At 42.5% G+C, this 23,936-nt stretch overlaps 1 protein-coding gene across 1 annotated transcript in view; it reads right to left on the reverse strand.

Annotated features, from left to right (window-relative positions):
- Positions 1-10,151: 10,151 nt before the first annotated feature.
- The window catches only part of gsap (gamma-secretase activating protein), a 126,321-nt gene continuing 112,536 nt past the window's right edge, over positions 10,152-23,936 (reverse strand). The window contains exons 30-31 of the mRNA XM_078553273.1: positions 17,178-17,277; positions 10,152-11,535 (exon numbers count right to left, since the gene is read on the reverse strand). Of these exons, the coding sequence (XP_078409399.1) occupies positions 11,420-11,535; positions 17,178-17,277 (216 nt within the window). The 3' untranslated portion in view covers positions 10,152-11,419. The remainder of the gene's footprint in view (positions 11,536-17,177; positions 17,278-23,936) is intronic.

A 23,936-nucleotide genomic window follows, 5' to 3' on the forward strand; every position in this document is an offset into this window, starting at 1 on the left:
TTCAAGGTTTGTTTGCCTACCTTGCTTCGGTCAGCACTCGCAGTCATCAGCGCCAGGCTTCAGAGACAGCACCACATAATTTTTAGGGGGACTCACGGGTAGGTCACTACCTACCAGATCAGCCATACATGGGTGGCTTTTCAACAGCTGCAGGGCTAGGGCTTGCTTGGGGAAGGGGGAGAAGTGGCCTCAGGCAAGGGAAGAGGCTGCAGGACGAGAGCTGTACTGGAGAAGGAGGGTACCCCAGGGTGTGTGGGTCACATGTTGATCTGTGCAAGTGGCCTCAACTGAGGGTTGAGGAGGCAACCTCCAGAGGAGATAAGGCCAGTTGGATGTCAGGAAGATATGATAATTTTCATAATGTTATTGGAATTTATTGAAAAATAGAGTAATAGCGGGATGTGTGTGTGTGAGACTTAATTGGATTAAAGGCAGCTGGTCTGAAGGCTTTGATGTAAACATGGAGGAAGTTTAGAATGTAAGATGTAAAAGGACATTTGCGTTTTTAAATAAACCAGACTGGATGGTTTTCAAAGGAGGGAGTGAAATGTGTCACCTAGCCAGGTAAAGTTTAGAAACAGTGCGTTTATTTTTCCCAAAGATTACTGGTAAAACTTAGTGCTATGGGAGGGTTATATTATCAGGAAGGTAATGAAACAATGGGTATTTGCATTCAAAGGGGAAAATATGTATAAAGGAGCGAAGGCTGTGTGTAAGGGAAGGCAGTCTAAGATTCAACAAGTGTAAAATGCCCTCAGTCTGTATGTACCAAACTGCTGTCTTCAAAGAACTGAAGTTAAGAAAACTCACTTTGAATTCGACTTGTTCATGGTATCATGTTTCTTTGCCTAGGTCTTTTAAAAATAGGAGTCTTACTGTTGCCTTAATGAACGTGTAACTGGGAGTCAGATTAAGAAGGGGATTTAGAAGTTATCATAGGCCTGAATTTTCAGCTCCAAATCAATTAAAGTAATAAACTGAGCTGCCTATCCAACCTTAAGGTTGGCGGGCAGGCGAAGAGCCCAGCCGGCCTTTGCAGTTTTCATGGAACCTCAACCTCGGTCGGGAGGAGGTTTCATGAAGGGTTTATAAATTTAATACAATTTTCCATTAATGTTCATTGACATGTCCCAGCTCATGTGACACTGTCACATGAGGGGACATGTCCTAAAATTTGTTCTTTTCTTTCTTTAAATTTTTGAAACTTAAACTGATGCCTCGGAGATTTCTGCATTCTTTTGTGCGCATGCACGAAAGAACGTAGGCCCCAACTCATGGAATCCCCTCCCCCCACCCACACAGGGAGCGCACAGCGCTTCCGGGCGCGTGTCATGCTGGGCGGGCCTTAATTGGCCCGCCCACGTAAAATGGCGGCACAGACCGAATCGAGGGTACCAATCGGATTCGTGCCTGCCCCCGTACAACCCCTTGACAGGGGGGGTGAAATCCTTCCCATAGTATCAATTTGTCAATCTATGTATCTATTTAAAGTCGTTTCTTCTAATAATAAATGTTTAATCTAGTTTTTTTTTTAAATCCTATAAGACTTGGTAGTCTTATTACTACTGAATTCAAGGCAAGCTTCTCGAAATTTATACAAACTGCAAAACCAGTTGTGGCAGTTGTTTCAAGTTTCCCTTTGGGATTTGAACAACTCAGCATTTACCATCGGCTGTGCCGTAACATGGACATGAGGGTATGTGTGTGAGAATGGGTGGTGATGATCCCTTGAGCTGGCAGTGAGACACCAGTGAATGTGTGTTGGACTCGAGTGTGTGAGTTTAGAGTGATGAGATGGTTGCCAGACGCTAACTGCACAGATAAGATCATTCATCCTCTATCTGCATTGGATGGCCAGCCCCTTCTGTGCAACATTGCACTGATCACCACTGCCATCACCTACCAAGCCAGATGGGTAACATAGCTGCCCCTCCTGTGACCAGAGCGGGGATAGAGGACATCACAGTGGGACTCCACGGTGTCCACAAGGCGCTTGAGGGCTGCAGTCTTTTTTGCTGCAGTCCTGGGCTGGAAGCACCGAGCACGGCTGTACTTTAAATGTGGTGCCTGCCGTGATGAAGCGGCGAGGTGATGGCATGGTGGGCGAATGTGGGGCTGCCATGGAAATGGCGTGTTTCCAGGGAATGCATAAGTAACGTGAAAACCCACCATCGCGACTGACAGGTAAAACATAATTTTACCCACCCACTACCTCACTTCATGCAAATCTGGGATGATTCCACCCCACAGTTCACAGCATAGGAATGCAGATGGGAGCTCACACAAGGATTGTAAAGACCAAATTTGAGAGGATTTGAAACAGGCTGGATTCACCTAGCTTGCGCTATAGAGAGAATTGCTAGGAAAACCCCTCACCATAAAGACAGTTCTGGGGTTAAAAGTTACTAGGCTGGGAAAGGAAAAGAACCAGAGTAAACCCTCAGGAGCTAAGAATCATTTTGGGCTGGTTCCAAGAGAATTGAATGTCTGCTTAAAGGACAATGTAAAGTATGTGTGTGAAATGGGTTTTTTGTTTGTGTTAGAAGTAAAAAGGGGAAAGTTCTGTTCTGTAGTCTAATGTACAAATGGCCTACAACAATAGTTTTTTTGTCACTAGCACTTTTAGTTTGTTTCTTACAGTAAAAGTTTTAAAACATGAAATCTTGTGTCATCCTTTCAGCTATTAACAACTGCAAGTTTGAATTTCTTTTTAAAAGTTGTTGGTCTCAATAGAGATCATAACACTATCACAAAGATACCTTACCCGGGGTTCTAGAGTTAAAGAATGTCTAAATATGAAAATTTGAGTGCAAGTATCATGCACTGTAGTCACAACCAAACCCAGAATATGATGTTCAAAATGTTTGAGTTTCAAAACAAAGTGCAAGTTGTGATTCTTTGAACATACAACAATGGAGAAAGCATACAAGATATTAACAAAGGATTTCCCTATTTTATTTTTAAAAACAGATTGAACGAGTTAACCATCTACATAGCAGACATAATTAGAATAGGGATTAATATAGGTAGGTGCTTGATGGCCGGCATGGACACAATGGGCTGAAGGGCCCATTTCAGTGTTGTATAACTCTGTGACATAATACTCTGACAAGTTTGTTTTGAGGTTTGGGGGATTATTAGATCAAGGAAAGAATTGAATAAAATGAGGGAAGAAAATCCTGGGTAGCTGAAACCCATGATAATCATTTTTTTAAACAGTTCAATTATCCCTATATAAGGAAAGGAAACATATTAGTTTAGTTATGCATCAGAAATAGTCGTATTGGTACCTGAACCCTTTTATTGGTTTGAATGCTTTAGTCCACAGGATAAAACCCTGGAACAATTTTATTAGTAATTAGAGTTATCCCTATGAGATGTTGAGGAACTAACCAATTTCAATTGAAAAGGCAGACACATAAGGAATCGGTTTTGAATTTGCAACATAGTCAGAAGGATTCACAGCAAGACTAGGGAGACATTGAATCTGTACAAAGAAACATTATGTTTTGGAAAGAGATTGTTCAATCTTTATTTTAGATGAGCATGTCAGAGATGGTGGCAGGGGGGTGGGGGTGCTTGTACCTCAATGTAGTGGCTGTTGGAGGACAGTTCACAAGCAATAAATGGAAGAAGGACATATGAATTTAGATTGCCAACAAGGAGACAGGATCATGGAGGATAAGACAAAAGGATACAAAAGAAAGGTCTTTGTTAGAGGTAAATATTTTGAGGCGGTGTTACTTTTAATTTCTCTATGATTTTCAATATATGGTGCCTCTGTTCAGGAGCGGCTACTGGTCGTTCTCCTGGTTAAATATCACTTCACATAGATCCAGGAAGGTAAAAATAGTTTTTGGCTTTAAAACACAGAATTATAGCAATCATTGATATGTGTATTAAGTTACAAATTGAAAAAACCACAGCAAAAAGCCATAATATAAACTGTCAATGCAGATACAAGGATTATTTTCGCTTGGGAAATTCTGCACACTGTACCAATGCCCAAATGGAAGTCACAAGATTAGAATTCTAAGGCCTATCTCTAACTTGCACATGATTTAAACTAAGAATGTGTATGTAAATAGCAGCAATCTATCTTCTACAAACAGAATAAGCAAACAATCTACTAAACTTGACATTCCTGGTATAAAAATAAGTCTTGCAAGAAAGCATGAATTTTCTTTTAATATTCATTCATGGGAGGTGGGTGTCGCTGGCTTGGCCAGCATTTATTGCCCATCCCTAGTTGCCCTTGAGAAGGTGATGGTGAGCTGCCTCCTTGAACCACTGCAGTCCATTGGTGTGGGTACATCCACAGTGCTGTTAGGAAGGGAGTTCCAGGATTTTGATCCAGCGACAGTAAAGGAATAGTGATATATTTCCAAGTCAGGATGGTGAGTGACTTAGAAGGGAACGTCTAGGTGGTGGTGTTCCCATCTATCTGTTGCGCTTGTCCTTCTAGATGGTAGTGGCCTTGGGTTTGGAAGGTGCTGTCTAAGGAGACTTGGTGAATTCCTGCAGTACATCTTGCAGATGGTACACACTGCTGCTACTGTGTGTCGGTGGTGGAGGGAGTGAACGTTTGTGGATGTGGTGGCAATCAAGCGGACTGCTTTGTCCTGGACGGTGTCAAGCTTGAGCATTGTGGGAGCTGCACTCATCCAGGCAAGTGGGGAATATTCCATCATACTCCTGACTTGTGCCTTGTAGATGGTGGACAGGCTTTGGGGAGTCAGGATGTGAGTTACTTGTCGCAGGATTCCTAGCCTCTGAACTGCTCTTGTAGTCACAGTATTTATATGGCTAGTCCAGTTCAGTTTCTGGTCAATGGTAACCCCCCAGGATGTTGACAGCGGGGGATTCAGTGATGGTAATGCCATTGAACGTCATGGGGCGATGGTTAGATTCTCTCTTGTTGGAGATTGTGATTGCCTGGCACTTTTGTGGCACAAATGTTACTTGCCACTTGTCAGACCAAGCCTGAATATTGTCCAGGTCTTGCTGCATTTGGACATGGACTGCTTCAGTACCTGAGGAGTCGCAAATGGTGCTGAACATTGTGCAATCCTCAGCAAACATCCCCACTTCTGACCTCATGATGGAAGGAAGGTCATTGATGAAGCAGCTGAAGATGGTTGGGCCGAGGACACAACCCAGAGGAACACCTGCAGCGATGTCCTGGAACTGAGATAACTGACCTCCAACAACCACAACCACCTTCCTTTGTGCTAGGTATTACTCCAACCAATGGAGAGTTTTCTCCCTGATTTCCATTGACTCCAGTTTTGCTAGGGCTCCTTGATGCCACACTTGGTCAGATGCGGCCTTGATGTCAAGGGCAGTCACTCTCACCTCACCTGAGGAGTTCAGCTCTTTTGTCCACGTTTGAACCAAGGTGGTAATGAGGTCAGGAGCTGAGTGGCCCTGGCAGAACCCAAACTGGGCATCAGTGAGCAGCTTATTGCTAAGCAAGAGCTGCTTGATAGCACTGTTGATGACCCCTTCCATTACTTTACTGATGATCGAGAGTAGACTGATGGGGCAGTAATTGGCTGGGTTGGATTTGTCCTACTTTTTCTGTACAGGACACAAGACTGGGCAATTTTCCACATAGCCGGGTAGATGCCAGTGTTGTAGCTGTACTGAAACAGAGTGGGTAGGGGCACAAGTCTTCAGTACTGTTGCCGGAATATTGTCAGGTCCCATAGCCTTTGCACTATCCAGTGCCTTCAGCAGTTTCTTGATATCACGTGGATTGAATCGAATTGGCTTAAGACTGGCATCTGTGATTCTGGGGACCTTCGGAGGAAGCCAAGATGGATCACCCACTCGGCACTTCTGGCTGAAGATTGTTGCAAATGCCTTATCTTTTACACTGATCTGCTGGGCTCCCCCCATCATTGAGGTCGAGGATATTTATGGAGCCTCCTCCTCCTCCAGTGAGTTGTTCAATTGTCCACCACAATTCACGACTCGATGTGGCTGGACTGCAGAGCTTAGACCTGATCCGTTGGTTGTGGGATCACTTAGCTGCCACTTGCTGCTTATGCTGTTTGGTATGCAAGTAGTCCTGTGTTATCCTGTATTATACCTCATTTTTAGGTACACCTGGCGCTGCTCCTGCACTCTTCATTGAACCAGTGTTGATCCCCTGGCTTGATGGTAATGGTAGAGTGGGGGATATGACGTTACAGATTGTGTTCAAGTACAATTCTGCTGCAGCTGACGGCCCCCAGTCTTGAGTGTTTGAAACCTATCCCATTTAGCATGGTGGTAGTGCCACCCAACACGATGGAGGGTATCCTCAATGTGAAGGCGGGATTTTGTCTCCATGAGGACTGGGTAGTGGTCACTCCTACTGATAATGTCATGGACAGTTGCATCTGCAGCAGGCAGGTTGGTGAGGATGAGGTCAAGTATGTTTTTCCCTATTGTTGGTTCCCTCACCACCTGCCGCAGACCCAGTCTATAGCAGCTATGTCCTTTAGGACTCAGCCAGCTTGGTCAATAGTGGTGCTACCGAGCCACTCTTGGTGATGAACATTTAGGTCCCCCACCCAGAGTGCCCCTCCTTGTTGAACATCACTTGGAGGAAGCACTGATTCATCAGCTGAGGGAGGGCGGTATGTGGTAATCAGCAGGAGGTTTCCTTGCCCATGTTTGACCTGATGCAATGAGACTTCATGGGGTCTGGAGTTAATGTTGAGGGCTCCCAGGGCAACTCCCTTCTGTATACCACCGTGCTGTCACCTCTGCTGGGATGGTGATGGTGGTGTCTGGGACATTATCTGTAAGGTATGATTCCGTGAGGATGACTATGGCAGGCTGTTGCTTGACTAGTCTGTGAGACAGCTCTCCCAATTTTGGTACTAGACCCCAAATGTTAGTAAGGAGGACTTTGCAGGGTCGACAGGGCTGAGTTTGCCATTATCGTTTCTGATGCCTAGGTCGATGCCGAGTGGTCCGTCCAGTTTCATTCCTTTTTTGAAACTCTGTAGCGGTTTGATACAACTGGGTGGGTTGCTCGGCCATTTCAGAGCCAACCACGTTGCTGTGGGTTTGGAGACACGTAGGCCAGACCAGGTAAGGCAGATTTCCTTCCCTAAGGGACATTATGGGTTTTTACAACAATCAACAAAGGTTTCATGGTCATCATTAGACTTTTAATTCCAGATTTTTTATTGAATTCAAATTCCACCATCTGCCATGGTGGGATTCGAACCCGGGTCCCCAGAGCATTATTTTGGGTTTCTGGATTACTAGTCCAGTGACAATACCACTACCCCCAAATAAACAAGGCAGTTTTGTCAATCAAACTCGTTTCTTCTCATACCAATATTTGCTCTACTCTATCCACTACCCATTCTATTTGATCTGAATGGCCTGCAAAGTTTCTACATACCCCAAAAGTAAATCAAGTAAAATTGCAGAATATCCCACTAACTTATCTTCCTGAAGTATACATGGTACAAATAGACAATAAGCCCAGGAACCATTATATTCCATAATGCAAGAGATCACAGCTGTCTGTATTTATTCTCATCAACCCATCAATATTCTTAACCAGATCGTAAGGGAAATATCATTTTTTCCCAAATATTACTGTGGGATACTGAAGCAGGCTTGTGGGGGCTGTGTGTGTTGGGGTGTGTGACTAATTTAATTAAATTGAAGACCATCAGACTGCATGGTTTAAATCATCAAAGGGGTTAGGTGTAAGCAAGCATTTTGAAATGGAAATGGACAAGCTAACATTTGCATTGGTAGATAAGTTTGTTTGAATTGCAAAGGGGAATCAGAAGGTAACAAGGAAAATGGTTGTAGTAGTTCATAGGTAAACGAGCAGTGGGGGTATCACGTTTTATTGACCCAAAAAGCAAAGCCAAGATGAAAACATGAAAGGTGTTTATATTCTGGGAAAAGTAACTTCCAAAACAAAAGTGAAACAATGGGATTTACAGATCATAAGGGAGAAAATATATTTAAAGAGAGATGGAAAGCTATATGGTGAGTGGCCCTGTGAGTTCTCCAGAGGTAGACTGTGTGAAATAGACCTCTGAAAAAGCAGCCTCTAGCCATCCCAGAGAAGTGCTGGTTTGGTACAGTGAAAGTTTTGTTAAAAGCCTTGGAGTTCCATTGTCGAGTGAAAGGGAGAGAGAAGCTGTGAAATAGCTCCCTTATAGCAACAGTGGGTGCTTGTGGTAATATTGCTGGGTGTTCTTATAGATTAAGAATCTATTCAGACTGTTGCCCAAAAGGGGTGTGTAGTTGGGAGTCTAGTCAAGTAGAAATCTTATGGGAACTGTTATAAAACTAAGTTTAACTGTATAACTGTAATCTTACGTGTTTAACTTTTTCTTTTCTTCTGTTAATAAATGTTTTAATTCAATCTTTAAAATCTCCAAAGGTGGTAGTGGATTCTTTACTTCTGATTGCTGTGTACATACCTTCTCATAATAAATACAAATTGCAAAATCATTGTGATAGCCTGACAAATTTCCCTTTCGGATTTGGTCAGCCCAGCAATTACCATCTGCCATATCATAAGATATTAAAATTAGCCAAAAGTTTTACATGACACAGCACTAAAAGATAGCATTAGCTATTTTACCCATCAGTCTATTCCAACTATTGAGAGCTCAGGGTGAAAGGGATATTCCTTCTAATTAGTTTGAAGTTGATTAATTTTACATTCAAATTCTGTGAATTCAAACTCCAAGTTAAACATGTTAAATTTCCATTATACATTGCTCTGAACATTTTTAGAATTGAATCTGTACCGGAGAGTCAGTTGATCTCAAACACTGGTAACGTTTTGTGTTTTTACTGACTCACTAAGGGCTGAAATTTCCCAATTTTAAAAATATTCAGGAAGCAGGACCATTTCCAGGTTGTAGCCCACTCATTGCCACAGCTTGCACGTGGCTTAACCATTTCAGGAGCAGGCCAAGTAGCAGGCTGCCTCCTCATTTGGGTGGGTTCCGAAAGCAGGAGGGTGAATAGTGTGTGGCCCACCTCATGGGAGGCCCGCAGCCCTCACTGTGTCAGCAGTGAGTGCGCTGCTGAGGGTTAAACAGCAAGAATGGCAGGGAAGTAATAGAAGTGCCATCAGTATCAAAAGAGCCACTGCGGTAGTCCCATGATGATTAGAGACATCCGTCTCCAGGAAATCCTTACTCAGTGGCAAGGCTGTGACATGAAAAGGCCATTTTCTGCTGGTAACCATTAAAACCCCTTTAGTTCTCACACTGTTCCAACATCCCGGTGTGAAGCCACCTCCTCTTAGTTGCAGGGGTGCAGACAAAATTACCATGACAATTAGTCATTGAACAACCTTAATTGGCTTCCCACCACGACGCATGCATTACAATAATACATGAGTTAATATTTTGCCAATAATCCAGCTAAGGTAAACAAACACTGAAATCCCAATACAGAAACATTACATTAGACTGCACTTAAGTCTGAGGAAAAACTTGTAATTGGGGAAGGGAGTAGAAGCTAGGACACAAGTTGGGTGTCAGAATTGGCCTTTGCAGGCCCAGGTTCAAAAGGAGAAAAATCAGCAGAGTTCCAAGTCCTGATCGCTTTCTAAAAACTCATGATGGAAGTGTCTGTGTATGGTGTTGGGTGGGGACAGGCTTAGATTGAGATATACTGTCCTTGGTTCCTTCCTGTGGTCAAATAGCATACTCACACTCATTGCTAAGGCTAACGCATGAACTTAGCTGTGGGACCAAACGGCAAACAGAATCCATGGAACCACACCTCGCAAGTTATGAAAACTTTTAGGAGCAAAGAAAATGCAACTGACATGTTAAAATTTAGGCACTTTTGTCCCCCCCAGATTTGATGCAGTATGTAGGTTATTGATGCTGCACAGAATGGACAGTTGGCAACTTTGGTCTGTATGGTAGGGAAATTTGATTTTCTTCAATAGAACAAAGTAATATTCATGAGTAATATAGATTTGGCAAAAACTATCAGAAGGCATTTTTACTCCATTCTCTTGTAACTGAGCAAACTGGCGAAACCCTCTTCCTACATTAGAAGTGTCATCCAATGGTAACAGCTTTACGTATTTTTTGATAGATGATTTAATTTGATGAATGAGTTACATAAACAATAAGCTTAAATCAGGAAAAAAATCATAAATAGTACAAATTTATTTGATTCAGTAGAGATAATCAGGCAAATAATTGCTGCTTTAAACTCAGCTAAAAAGACAACAGCGTGCAACATACTGGCTTTCTAAAAATTTCAAGCAAGGCAAATCAAAATGTAGCATAGTGCAATCTTAAAAAAATACCAATTTCTGTACTTATGTACATTCAAATCAAATTTCACATAACTTTATGTAGAAAAACATGTAGCTTTGTTGTCATGGGAGATTGCCTTCACAAATGTGAAATATCTAAAATTCAAGCGTTGGGAATACAAGTGAAAGAATGCATCACCATTAGTGAAGTATTTGTTCTGTAACTGTTCACCTCCTGGGGAAACTTCTGTTTTTTAAATCACTTCCAGAGCAATGCATTCTTTCCAGCAAATATGGAAGACTGAATCTTAGAAGTTAATTGCCAATTTGTCTCATTGATCAGATTCACTGCAAAATGGCAGTTATAGACTGTATACTGAAACAGACAATAGAATATCAACTGCATGAATTCAAGATTGTGTTCACAAGAAGCTGTATTTCTATCACATTAGATGCAATGTTTTCTTGTTACTACTAAAACATTTCAAAGTAACACACTGCCTCATCATTACATCAGCCATTAGAATAAGGATTTCTTACAGAATCATGTCTCAAACCCTGCAGATACTACATCATCCATTGCTAAATATTTCAAAAGTTAGCCATTAAGGGTGTATATTTAATCAGAAAATACATAACCTTGTTGTTTGAGCTTTTTTAAAAAAGGGTAGTTCACCTTGCATTATGGTTGGTGAGCTAAAATTGCACTTATTATGGCATTTAAACTCCACTTGTTTTATGAACATTTTTGGCTTTTTAAAAAAAATACTACCACTGCACTTAGCCCTTCATTTGGGAGCACAGTATGGGCTCATCCACAGATTCCTCCATGTCCACCATAATAAGCTGGCAGGCAGCTTGAACAAGTAGTCATTATCTGAAATTCATGCGTCTAAATAGTACTGTAGCAGCTCAACTTAGAATTTGAAAAATCTTAGTTCAATTCAACAAGCAGAATTAGCACTGGTAATGAAGTGGAATCTATAACTACATGGATGAGAGGCAACCTGCCCTCTGATTGTCCTAACAAACCACGTTGTACAATATCTTGGTCACTTTTCCAATTTTACAAATAGCTTTAAACTAAAAAAAAAATCATAACACCTCTTCATAGTTATTGCCAGTGTTGAAGTTTTTTATCTTTGTTTCCTCACAGCTCTAAACTTTATTATTGTATTTATTTTTATGACCAAGAAGAGTTAATGTCTGCTTCAGCGCTACTTCTTCCACAAACTTAGCATCCACATTCTCCTGCTCTTCAAAAGGATTTAAGGCTGCAAAGAGAAATAAAATCCAGATTTATTAAGTGTAAAACAAGTGAAGGACAGGTAGGGCAGCCTGCTAGACTCTAGCATAAAGTGCCAAAAATGTTTGGATCTGGGTTCCTTACAGGGTCAGCTGCTCTTCATGTCATTGTAGTAAGTACTTCAGAGAAACCAGGCACATCCATACAGAGTTATAAGAACACAAGAAATAGGGGTAACATTAGGCCAGACATCCCCTGCAGCCTGCTCTGTCATTCAATAAAAGCATGGCTTAGTTCCACTTTTCCCACCCTGTCCCCATATGCCTCGAGTCCCTTAGGCCCAAAAATCTTTCCATCTCAGTCTTGAATATACTCATCGACTAAGCATCCATGGTCCTTTGGGAAGAGAATTCAAAAGATTCACAAACTTCTGAGTGAAGAAATTTCTCCTCATCTCTGCCCTAAATACCAGAGACTGTGGGCCAGATTTTTTGTCCCCAGAAGAGTAGGGAATGGCTGCAGGAATTGGCAACTGGACAGGAAATTTGAATTTTCTCTTCAAATAGAGCCCCACGCAAATTTCCCATAGGCAGGAAGAGGTTTGGGTTGCGACCCCGCAAGCACGACTTCTGATGTCAGAGTTGCCATTGATGCGCCGAAGGAAAATTTGTATTTAATGTCCCACAGTATTTTCATTGGGTCTGGCGGGTTTGAAAGCCTCTGGAAAACTAGACAGGTAAGAGAGCTCAGGAACTTTGGGGGAAGGCTGCTGAGGAGTCAGGGGCAATCTGACAGGTAAATGTTAAACATTTTGACAACTTCAAATGTCATTATTAGATGTTATCTTATAAGTTAGATGTGTTTTTATTGCAGTGATTGATCATAGGTCTCTGTTCTGCAAAGGCAAGTTGACCTTTACATTGATTAGCATTGTGTAAGTGTTGAGATCATTAAAGTACTTCTCCCATTGGAAAAGGTGAGTGATCTGAAGAGACTTAAATGTCCACAGTGCTTTAACTTCGAAAAAAATTAGCCTGCTGCTTAAACTTAGTGGGGTGGGAGGGGCAGGGGAAGCCACCTGTTCCTGGTCTGCTTTCATTGACAGACCATTTGGTGTAGCTGAGAAAAAAACTAGCCACCTGTTCTTTCAGCTTCAATAGGCTCTATTGTCCAGAGCTGTAATAGTTTGTTTTGGCAGCTGAGACCAATATGAATGGTTAGCTGAGTTTCAAAAGCTAATGAAGCACTTAGCTCACCAGGTGGTTGTGTGCATACTTTAACTGACAGTTTTAAGAGGTTATTAAAGAATTAACTATCTTTGATGTGGTTTCTGAGTAGATGGTTGTTTTGTTTCCATAACTCAATGACCACTTGAGGAGATTTGACTTATTTTCAATGGGTCCAGATTTTTTTTTTTCTGTGCAATACGTATCTATTAGATTGTTAGAAGTTTACTTTTCCCTCCCATCCCCCAAAGTCCTATACAAAAATATTTCTATTAGATGGCTCCTGAGGTCTGTCCATTGAGGATACTGGGTGAGTGGCTAAGGAGCATACATGGGGGGCATGGAAGCAGTATGTGGAATATAAAGGGACATGAGGGATGGGTGGGGAATGAGGGGGCCAAGAACAATATGTAGAGCTGGGGCCATGTCCCAAGAACTGAGGCAGGCCTTCTAATAAGGCCTCTGCGCTGCCTCGGGTGTACCTAGGGAAACGGCAGATCTGAACCTTGCTCGCCCACATCTCTAGAAGACTAAAATATGGCAGGTGCAGGAGGAGGTGACGGGTTCAGGTTGGTGAAGTCAGGGACTGCCTCGATGCACATTTCCTGAGCCTGAGACAAAAATACAGCCCTATGATACCCAGTTCTAGACTCTCCAGCCAGGGTAAACAGCCTCTTAGCATATTGCCTGTCAAGCCCTCTAAGTTTCAATTAGATCACCTCTCATTTTTCTAAACTCCAAAGATTATGGGTTCAATGTACTCAATCTCTCCCCAGCCATCTTATCCCAAACATAACCTAATGGACCTTTGTTGTACCCCCTCTAAGGAAAGATTATCCTTCCTTAGGTAAGGGAACCAAAACTGTATACAGTACTCCAGTTGTGGTCTCACCAAAGTCCTAAATCATTGCAGCAAGAGTTCCTTACTCTTGTACTCTGACCCCCTTACAATAAAGGCTAACTTAACATTTGCCTCTGGAATTATTTGCTGTATTGTTGGAGCTTTTTGATGAGGTAACAGGGTAGATGAGGGTAATGCTGTTGATGTGGTGCACATGGCATTCCAAAAGACATTTGATAAAATGCCCGAAAACTGACTTTTGAATAAAGTTAGAGCTCATGGAATAAAAGGGACAGTAGCAACATGGGTACGAAATTTGCTGAGTGAGAGGAAACAGAGTAGTGGTTAATGGATGCTTTTTGGACTGGAGGAAGGATTATAGTGGAGTTCCCCAGGTGTTGGTGTTAGGATCCTGCTCTCCCTGATATATATTAATGATCTAGACCTTGGTGTACAAGGCACAATTTCAAGATTTGCGAATGACACAAAGCTTAGAAGTATTGTGGACTGTGAGGAGGACAGTGTAGAATTTCAAAAGGACATTGGCAGATTGGGAGAATGGGCAGACAACTGACAGATAAAGTTTAATGCAGAGAAGTGTGAAGTGATTCATTTTGATAGGAAGAACATGAAGGGACAATATAAAATAAAGGGTAAAATTCTAAAGGAGGTGCAGGAGCAAAGGGACCTCTGTGTATATGTGCATTAATCATTGAAGGTAGCAGGACAGGTCGAGAGCGTGGTTAATAAAGCATATTGCACCCTCGGCTTTATTAATAGGGACAGAGTACAAAAGCAAGGAAGTTATGTTAAGCTTGAACACCAGTTCAGCCTCAACTGGAATACTGCATCCAGTCCTGGGTGCCACACTTTAGGAAGGATGTGAAGGCATTAGAGAGAGTACAGAAAAGATTCATGAGAATGGTTCCAGGGATGAGGGACTTCAGTTACGTAAATAGATTGGAGAAGTTGGGACTGTTTTCCTTGGAGAATAGAAGGTTGAGAGTAGATTTGATAGAGATATTCAAAATCATGAAGAGTCTGAACAGAGTAAATAGAGAAAAACTGTTCCCATTGGTGGAAGGATCGAGAACCAGAGGGCACAGATTTAAGGTAATTGACAAAAGAAACAATGGTGACATGAGGAAAAGCTCTTTCACACAGTGAATGGCTAGGATCTGGAATGCACTTCTTGACAGAGTGGTGGAGGCAGGTTCAATCAAGGCATTTAAGAGGGAATTAGATTATCTGAAAAGGAAGAATGTGCAGGCCTACAGGGACAAGGCAGGAGAATGGCACTAGGTGAATTGCTTCTTCAGAGAGCCAGCACAGAAGCAAAGGGCTGAATGGCTTCCTTTTGTGCTGTAACCATTCTCTGACTTTATCTGTGTATTGACTTTCGGGAATTCGTGTACAAGGACCCCTGAACCCCTCTGAGTACCAATATTAACTAGTCTCTCACCTTTTAAAAAATATTCTGATTTTCCATTCTTCCTATCAAAGTGGATAATTTCACACTTTCCCAAATTGTACTCCATCTACCACCTCCTTGCCAGTCACTTAACAAGACTACATCCTTTTGCATCCTCCTCCTCAGCTTACTTTGCCACATAATTTTGTGCCATTGGCACACCTGGAATAATTACATTCAGCTTTTCATCTAAGTAATTTGAAACAGATTTTAAATAGCTGAGGCCCAAGCACTGAGTCTTGTGATGCTCCATGTGTTACAACCTGCCATCATGAAAATTACTCATTTATTCCTATTCTCTCTTTTCTGTCCATTAATCAATCCTCAATCCATGTCAATATATTACTCCCAATCCCAACAGTCTTAATCTCATTGAAGAGTCTCTTTTGTGGCACTTCACTGAATACCTTCTGAAAATCTAGAATACATTACATCACTGGTTCCCCCTCGTGCACCCTAATAGTTACAGCCACAAAAGCTTTAATAGGTTTGCCAAATATGGTTTCCCTTTCATAAAATCATGTGTCTCTGCCTAATCATATTGTGATTTTCTCCAAGTGTCCTGTTATCACGTCCTTAACATATTCTAGCATTTTCCTTACAATGGAAACCAGGCTAACTGGCTTTTGTACCCCATTTTCTCTCTCCCTCCTTTCTTGAACAGTGAGGTTACATTTGCTATCTTCCAATCCATTTGGATCATTCTAGAATCTAGGCAAGTCCCTTGGGAATCTCCTGTATATCAGTTGGTAGCAACATAGGAAGAAGTCTACAAGTAATTCGCTTGCCTGTCCTCTTGGTCATGGACAAGAGAGGTTTTCTTTTCATTCTCCCTTTTCCTGAAAGCAGCAACTCACTTTGGGGTACAGCCCTCCTGTGCACACCCGGGTGATTATTAGTGTGACCCTGGTCAGCAAGAATTAGTAAACTATTACTGTCGAATTTATTCAGTTAACCTTTAGACTGGTATGATCAGGGGAACCTATGAGATAAGTGTCGTCCAAGGAAGTAATTTTGTTTCACCAATACAAATGTCTTATCTGCAAATATTGTATTTGCATTACAAGAGATTGCACAGATCATCATAATTTTATTCAGATCTCTGATATCAGTACAGTGCATCAAGATTTCAGGAAATCAGTGTATTATTTTCTAAATAATGAAAACATATTCTCTATTTATCTCATAAAAATGTTGTAATTTTGAATATCCATCGAGTGTTGAAGATTTACTCCAGGACTCACATACAAGAGTTAGGGAGATGTTTAAGTGCAACATTGAATATTGCACTGTGGATGGTGTCATCTTTTGGACGGGATGTCAAACCAGGGCTCTGACTGCCTGTTCAGGTGATAAGATCCCAAAGGCTTTATTCAAAGAAGAGCAAGTTCTCCTGATATCCTGGCCAGCACATTTATCTGAACCAACATCACCAACAGATAAACCAATTTATTTCCCCTTTGTAGGATCTTGCTATTCACAACTGGCTATCACATTTCCCTACACAACAATAACTACACTTCAAAAGTAATTCATTGCTTTCAAGACACTTCAAGACATCCTAAGGATATGATATGGTACTATATAAATACAAATTATTTCTGTCCTGCAGTTAGACCAGTCAGGTAAAACAAACAGCATCAGTCTCACAATGCAAAAGTGTAAATATTAATTAATCAGAGCACAAGAGAGAAGCAATTTATCTTCCTAGATGGATAAGTAATGTAAACCAGAGAAAAAAATCATAAATGTGTACCCAGTCTTCAGTGCAAACTATCAGATTAAGCATTTATTAATTGGTTATACACATTCCTCAGTTATTCTACTTTCTAAGATTAGAATATTAAGTCAACACTGAAGAAAATTGCAAAGGAAACTCCTGCTGCTAAACATGCATAAGTTCGCTAATTAACCTAGATCGTGAACATAAAAAACACTAGTGAGTGTTTTAGCAACTTTGGATTAAGGAGGCAAAGATACTCCAAAGACATGTAATTCATACAAAAGCAAAATATTGCAAATGATGGAAATCTGAATATGCTGCCTAACCTGCGGAGTATGTCCAACACTTTTTTTTATTTCCGATTTACAGATCTGCAGTATTTTGCTTTTGTACACACAATCATACTCGCCTTGATCTTCCACTTCCGTTAAGAATTTTGCTAGGTAAGTCAGTGGCAAAAATTCAGACTCAAATGGAGTCTGCTCCCTTAGGGAAAAGTTTTCTGACTTCTGAAAAGAAATTGACAAAAATTGCTAGTTAAATCTACCAGGTTGTTTGGTAACATAATTATATAGAAATATTAAAATGATTGTTCCAATTAAGCCATTGCAAAATATTACTTTCAAACATCAACACCTCTTAAAAAGAATTATTATATCTGTCTTTCATTTAAAGTAAACTACATCTCTTACATGTATCCACTCAATTATGGTACAGATTACACTGCAATCTGAAACTTGTAAATGCATTCATCCGACAATTTATAAGCATAAAGTCAAATTAGCCATCGAGAACCAGTTCCTAAATATTCCAACTGTTCATTGGAAAGGATTGAACATTCTGGACTACAGTACAAATAGAACAAAGAGCAAATACTTTAAAGCAAGAAATACTTAGAATCTGCACTAGTTGCAAATTCTAAAAAAGTCTGCATACAAATAAATGCACGATATGAAATCTACATATACAAAACCCACAATATATAGTCCACTGTAGAACATGTACTCTCTTTGATTATATGACAAATGTTACTTCACTTTAGATACTGTATGAAAACATCAAGTACTTCCAAGTCAGCGGTCAAATGCATATTGAATACTCATTTACTCTACCCAATTTGTACCCAAGTCACAAACTCGACCTCAGAAGAGCATCATGCAAATTCAGAAGTAGTGCTAATAACAATGCAAGAACCACTTTTTAGCAATTACTAGCAAACTTTAGGTCACAATACAGAACCACCTATAATTTTCCACAAATTGGCAATCACATTCAGAAAAGTCTAAAATAACTAAAATTGAGATCAGAAAAAAAAAAATCACTCTGGTTCAGTAACAGTTGCCGCACAGGAGGTTAATGAAGCATTGTTCTATGTGAAGATCCCACTTTAATTTACCTGGGGAATGCTACAATTGGGCAATGAGAATGAAAAGCTGTCCTGACCCTCATCTTAAATCCATAAATTCTCCTCTCACAAAAGGCAAGAAAATGTAAGTATGCTTAACTAATGACTATTCTCTTGGTGAGCTAGTGCAGATAAGGAGTATCTCTGGTCCCAAGTTAACAACTGCAAAAGAAGATGGGAACCAAGTCAATTCTTATTCACATTTTTCACAATATAATCCTGAGCCAAAGAGGAGTGCAATATTCCAGGATGCTGCAGCTGGGTGACATGCCAGCCTGGTTCATTAATGGAACCTGGAGATATTTGGAAGTCACTGGGGGTTTGGATTCTTCTCTTACTCAACTCCATACAACCCAACAAGCAATGGGGTGATCCTAGCTGGACAAGCAGCAGGGTGTGGGGGAGTGATCCACGTTAACTGTGCTATTTCAGCCAGCAGTACTCTGAATGTTTCAGGACGATTCCCAGGCCTGTTTTTAAGTTATGCCTGATCTTTCTGGATGTTGATAAGTGCACTTTATCCCTACAAGGTAGGTGTGTGAAGAGTGTGTGTGTGCTAACGCACCCGTGCGAAGAGTGTGCATGTGAAGAGCGTGAGTGAATGAGTGAGAGTGAGTCTGAAGTGTGTGTGTGTGGAGAGAGTGAGTGAGAGAGAGTATGTGCATGTGAAGAGTGTGTGTGTGTGAATCACAGAGTCACACAGTGCAGAAGAGGCCCTTCGGCCCATCGAGTCTACACCAACACGTGAGAAACACCTGACCTACCTACTTAATCCCATTTACCAGCACTTGGCCCATAGCCTTGAATGTTATGACGTGCCAAAAGCTCATCCAGGTACTTTTTAAAGGGTGTGAGGCAACCCGCCTCCTCCACCCTCCCAGGCAGTGCATTCCAGACCGTCACCACCCTCTGGGTAAAAATGTTTTTCCTCACATCCCCCCTAACCCTCCTGCCCCTCACCTTGAACTTATGTCCCCTCGTGACTGACCCTTCAACTAAAGGGAACAGCTGCTCCCTATCCACCCTATCCATGCCCCTCATAATCTTGTACACCTTGATCAGGTCGCCCCCTCAGTCTTCTCTGCTCCAACGCAAACAATCCAAGTCTATCAAACCTCCCTTCATAACTTAAATGTTTCATCCCAGGCAACATCCTGGTGAATCTCCTCTGCACCCCCTCCAGAGCAATCACATCCTTCCTATAATGTGATGACCAGAACTGCACACAGTACTCCAGCTGTGGCCTCACTAAGGTTCTATACTACTCCAGCATGATCTCCCTACTTTTGTAATCTATGCCTCGATTGATAAAGGCAAGTGTCCCATATGCCTTTTTCAACACCCCACTAACATTCCCCTCCGCCTTCAGAGATCTATGGACACACACGCCAAGGTCCTTTTGTTCCTCAGAACTTCCTAGTGTCATGCCGTTCATTGAATACTTCCTTATCAAGTTACTCCTTCCAAAGTGTATCACCTCACTTTTCAGGGTTAAATTCCATCTGCCACTTATATGCCCATTTGACCATCCCATCCATATCTTCCTGTAGCCCAAGACACTCAACCTCACTGTTAACCACTCGGCCAATCTTTGTGTCATCCGCAAACTTACTAATTCTACCTCCCACATAGTCATCTATGTCACTTATATAAATGACGAATAATAGGGGACCCAGCGCAGATCCCTGTGGTACGCCACTGGACACTGGCTTCCAGTCACTAAAGCATCCTTCTGTCATCACCCTCTGTCTCCTACAACTAAGCCAATTTTGAATCCACCTTATCAAATTACCCTGTATCCCATGTGCATTTGCCTTATTTATAAGTCTCCCATGTGGGACCTTGTCAAAGGCTTTGCTGAAATCCATATAAGCTACATCAACTGCACTACCCTCATCTACACATCTGGTCACCTCCTCAAAAAATTCAATCAAATTTGTTAGGCATGACCTCCCTCTGACAAAGCTATGCTGACTATCTCTGATCAAACCTTGCCTCTCCATGTAGAGGTAGATTCTCTCCTTCAGAATTTTCTCCAATAGTTCCCCTACCACTGACGTGAGACTCACTGGCCTGTAGTTCCCTGGCTTATCTCTACAACCCTTCTTAAATAGCGGAACCACATCAGCTGTTCTCCAGTCCTCTGGCACCTCCCCCGTGGGTTAGAGCCCCTGCGATCTCCTCCCTTGCCTCCCTCAGCAGTCTGGGACACAAATCATCTGGACTTGGTGGTTTGTCTACTTTTAAGCCTGCCAACACCTCCAATACCTTGTCACTCCCGATAACAATTTGCTCAAGAACCTCGCAGTCTCTCTCCCCGAGTTTGATACCTTCATCCTCATTCTCTTGGGTGAAGACAGATGTGAAATATTCATTCAACACTCTACCGATGTCCTCTGGCTCCACCCATAGATTGCCCACTTGGTCCCTAATGGGCCCTACTCTTTCCCTGGTTATCCTCTTCCCATTGATATACTAAGAGAATACATTGGGATTTTCCCTACTTTTACCAGCCAGAGCTTCCTCATATCCCTCTTTGTTCTCCTAATTGCTTTCTTAAGCTCCACCCTGCACTTGCTGAACTCCACTAATGCCTCCGCTGATTTGCTTCCCTTGTACCTGCTAAAAGTCTCTCTTTTCCTTCTAATCATATCCTGAATATCTCTGGTCATTCACAGTTCTCTGGGCTTGTTACTCCTTTCTATCACCCTAGAGAGAACATGTTGAGCCTCCCCATTTCCTTTTTGAACACCACCCACTGCTCCTCTGTAGATTTCCCCACAAGCAGCTATTCCCAGTCTACCTTGGCCAGATCCTGCCTTATTTTACTAAAATCCACTCTCCCCCAATCCAAAACAATTTTTTGCAACTTGTATATTTCTTTGTCCATAACAAGCTTAAATTGTACCATGTTGTGGTCGCTATCACTAAAATGCTCCCCCACCACCACCTCAGCCACCTGTCCGGCTTCATTCCCCAGAATTAGGTCCAGCACTGCGCTGTCCCTTGTTGGACCCTCTACATATTGACCTAAAAAGTTCTCCTGTACACATTTCAAGAAATCCACTCCAAACAAGCCCTTAACACTATGTCTATCCCAACACTATGTCTATCTATGTTGGGAAAGTTGAAATCACCTAATATAATTACCCTATTGTTATTGTTTTTACACACCTCCACAAATTGTGCACATATTTGCTCCTCAATTTCCCGCTGACTATCTGGGGGGTCTATAATAAATACCTAACAATGTGGCTGTCCCTTTTTTATTCCTAAATTCTACCCACAAAGCTTCATTCGATGCCCCCTCCAAGATATCATTTCTCCTTACTGCAGTAACTGAGTCCTTAACTAATAATGCAATGCCTCCTCCTCTTTTACCCCCTCCCCTGTCTCGCCTGAAAATTCTATATCCCGGAATGTTGAGCCATGTCTCAGTGATGGCTACCATATCACAATTCCACATGTCAATCCTCACCCCTAACTCATCTGTTTTACCTGTAATACTCCTGGCATTAAAGTAGAGGCCATCCAGCCTTGCCTTACTCCCTTGAAACTTAATGCAGCTGTACTCCCTCTGACTTGGTTGTTTTACTGTATTATGATGTGTCCCTATTCTGCTAACATTCTGTGTGTCCTCCCCCTACCGAATTAGTTTAAACTCCTCCCAACAGCACTAGCAAACCTGCCCGCAAGGATATTAGTCCCCACTGGTTCAGATGTAGACCGTCCCGCTTGTACAGGTCCCACCTTCCCCAGAAACGGACCCAGTGATCCAGCAATCTGAAACCCTCCCTCCTGCACCAACTCTTAAGCCATGTATTCATCTGCGCTATTCTCCTATTTCTGAGCTCGCTAGCACGTGGCACTGGGAGTAATCCAGAGATTACAATCCGAGAGGTCTTGCTCTTTAGTCTACTGCCTAACTCCCTAAATTCTTGATGCATGACCTCATCCCTCTTTCTACCTATGTCATTGGTATCAAAATGTACCATGACCTCTGCCTTATCACCCTCCCCCTTCAGGATGCCCTACAGCCATTCAGTGACATCCCAGACCCTGGCACCAGGGAGGCAACATACCATCCTGGAGTCATGTTGACGACCACAGTAGCACCTATCTGTTCCCCTGACTATAGAATCCCCTATTACAATTGCTCTTTCTCTTTTCCTCTCCTCCTGTACAGACAGCCTGCTTGTGGTGCCAGAAGCTTGGCTCTGTCTGCACTCCCTGGAGGAACCAGCACCCTCATCAGCCTCCAAAATGGTAATAGCGATCTGCGAGCGGGACCCCAGGGGACTCCTGAACTACTTGCCTGTTTCTCTTGGACTGCCTGGTAGTCACCCATTCCCTTCCTTCCTCAAGTCCCTTCATCTACGGTGTGTCCACCTCTCTAAACGTGTGCTATGCATGATGCTCTCAGACTTGCGGATGCTCCATAGTGCCCCCAGCCGCCATTCCAGCTCTGAAACCTCAGCTTCCAGGAGCTACAGCTGGACACATTTCCTGCACACATGCTGGTCCCGGGCACTGGAAATGTTCCCGGCTTCCCACATGGAGCACGAGGAGCACATCATGGCTTTGAGCTCTCCTGCCATGACTTAGCCCTTTAAATTAAACCTATTAAATCAATTACTCTAGGGCCCTTCTTTCCTGATCCTCATTACTACAGCATATACAAACTAGAAACCAACAAAAAGACCTTAAACTATAAGCGATAAAAGTAGTAAATACTTACCCGACCTTACCCACTACTTACCAGTCATTTGTCTCCCTTGTAGCCTCAACTGCTGCAACAGGGCAAGACCACTCTCTGAAGATTTAAGAAGTTGGATAACAAAGAAAAAATGCAGAGAGCACCTCTTCCCCTATGCACTGAATTCCCACTGTGCACAAAATTGGCAATACCCACACTCACTCTGGCTGTGTCTCACTCACGATGAGGTCTCTCCCCTCTTCGTGTGCAAGCACACTAGTGTGCTTCTAAATAGTCCCTTTCTTAAATAGAGCTGGTGAGCGAAGATGACTCACACTAGTTAAGCTTCAAATAGTAATCAACACCTATTCAGGCCCTAATCAGGCTTCAGGTGATTGACAGTTAATTGTCACAGTCAGCTGAGTCAGCTACCTTACCAACCTTTTAACTAGACTACTGAACTTACAAAAATTAAAGAGAAATTAAAGAGGAGTGTGCGTGTGCGTGCGCATGAAGAGTGAGAGGGAGTGTGAAGCGTGAGAGGGAGTGTGAAGCGTGAGAGGGAGTGTGAAGCGTGAGAGGGAGTGTGAAGCGTGAGAGGGAGTGTGAAGCGTGAGAGGGAGTGTGAAGCGTGAGAGGGAGTGTGAAGCGTGAGAGGGAGTGTGAAGCGTGAGAGGGAGTGTGAAGCGTGAGAGGGAGTGTGAAGCGTGAGAGGGAGTGTGAAGCGTGAGAGGGAGTGTGAAGCGTGAGAGGGAGTGTGAAGCGTGAGAGGGAGTGTGAAGCGTGAGAGGGAGTGTGAAGCGTGAGAGGGAGTGTGAAGCGTGAGAGGGAGTGTGAAGCGTGAGAGGGAGTGTGAAGAGTGAGAGGGAGTGTGAAGCGTGAGAGGGAGTGTGAAGCGTGAGAGGGAGTGTGAAGAGTGAGAGGGAGTGTGAAGCGTGAGAGGGAGTGTGAAGCGTGAGAGGGAGTGTGAAGAGTGAGAGGGAGTGTGTGTCAGAAGAGTGAGTGAGTGGGTGAGGGTGTGTGTAGAGTGAGAGTGGGTGAGGGTGTGTGTAGAGTGAGTGAGTGGG

Source organism: Cetorhinus maximus, chromosome 12, assembly GCF_964194155.1.
Source record: "Cetorhinus maximus chromosome 12, sCetMax3.hap1.1, whole genome shotgun sequence".
Classification (NCBI taxonomy): domain Eukaryota; kingdom Metazoa; phylum Chordata; class Chondrichthyes; order Lamniformes; family Cetorhinidae; genus Cetorhinus; species Cetorhinus maximus.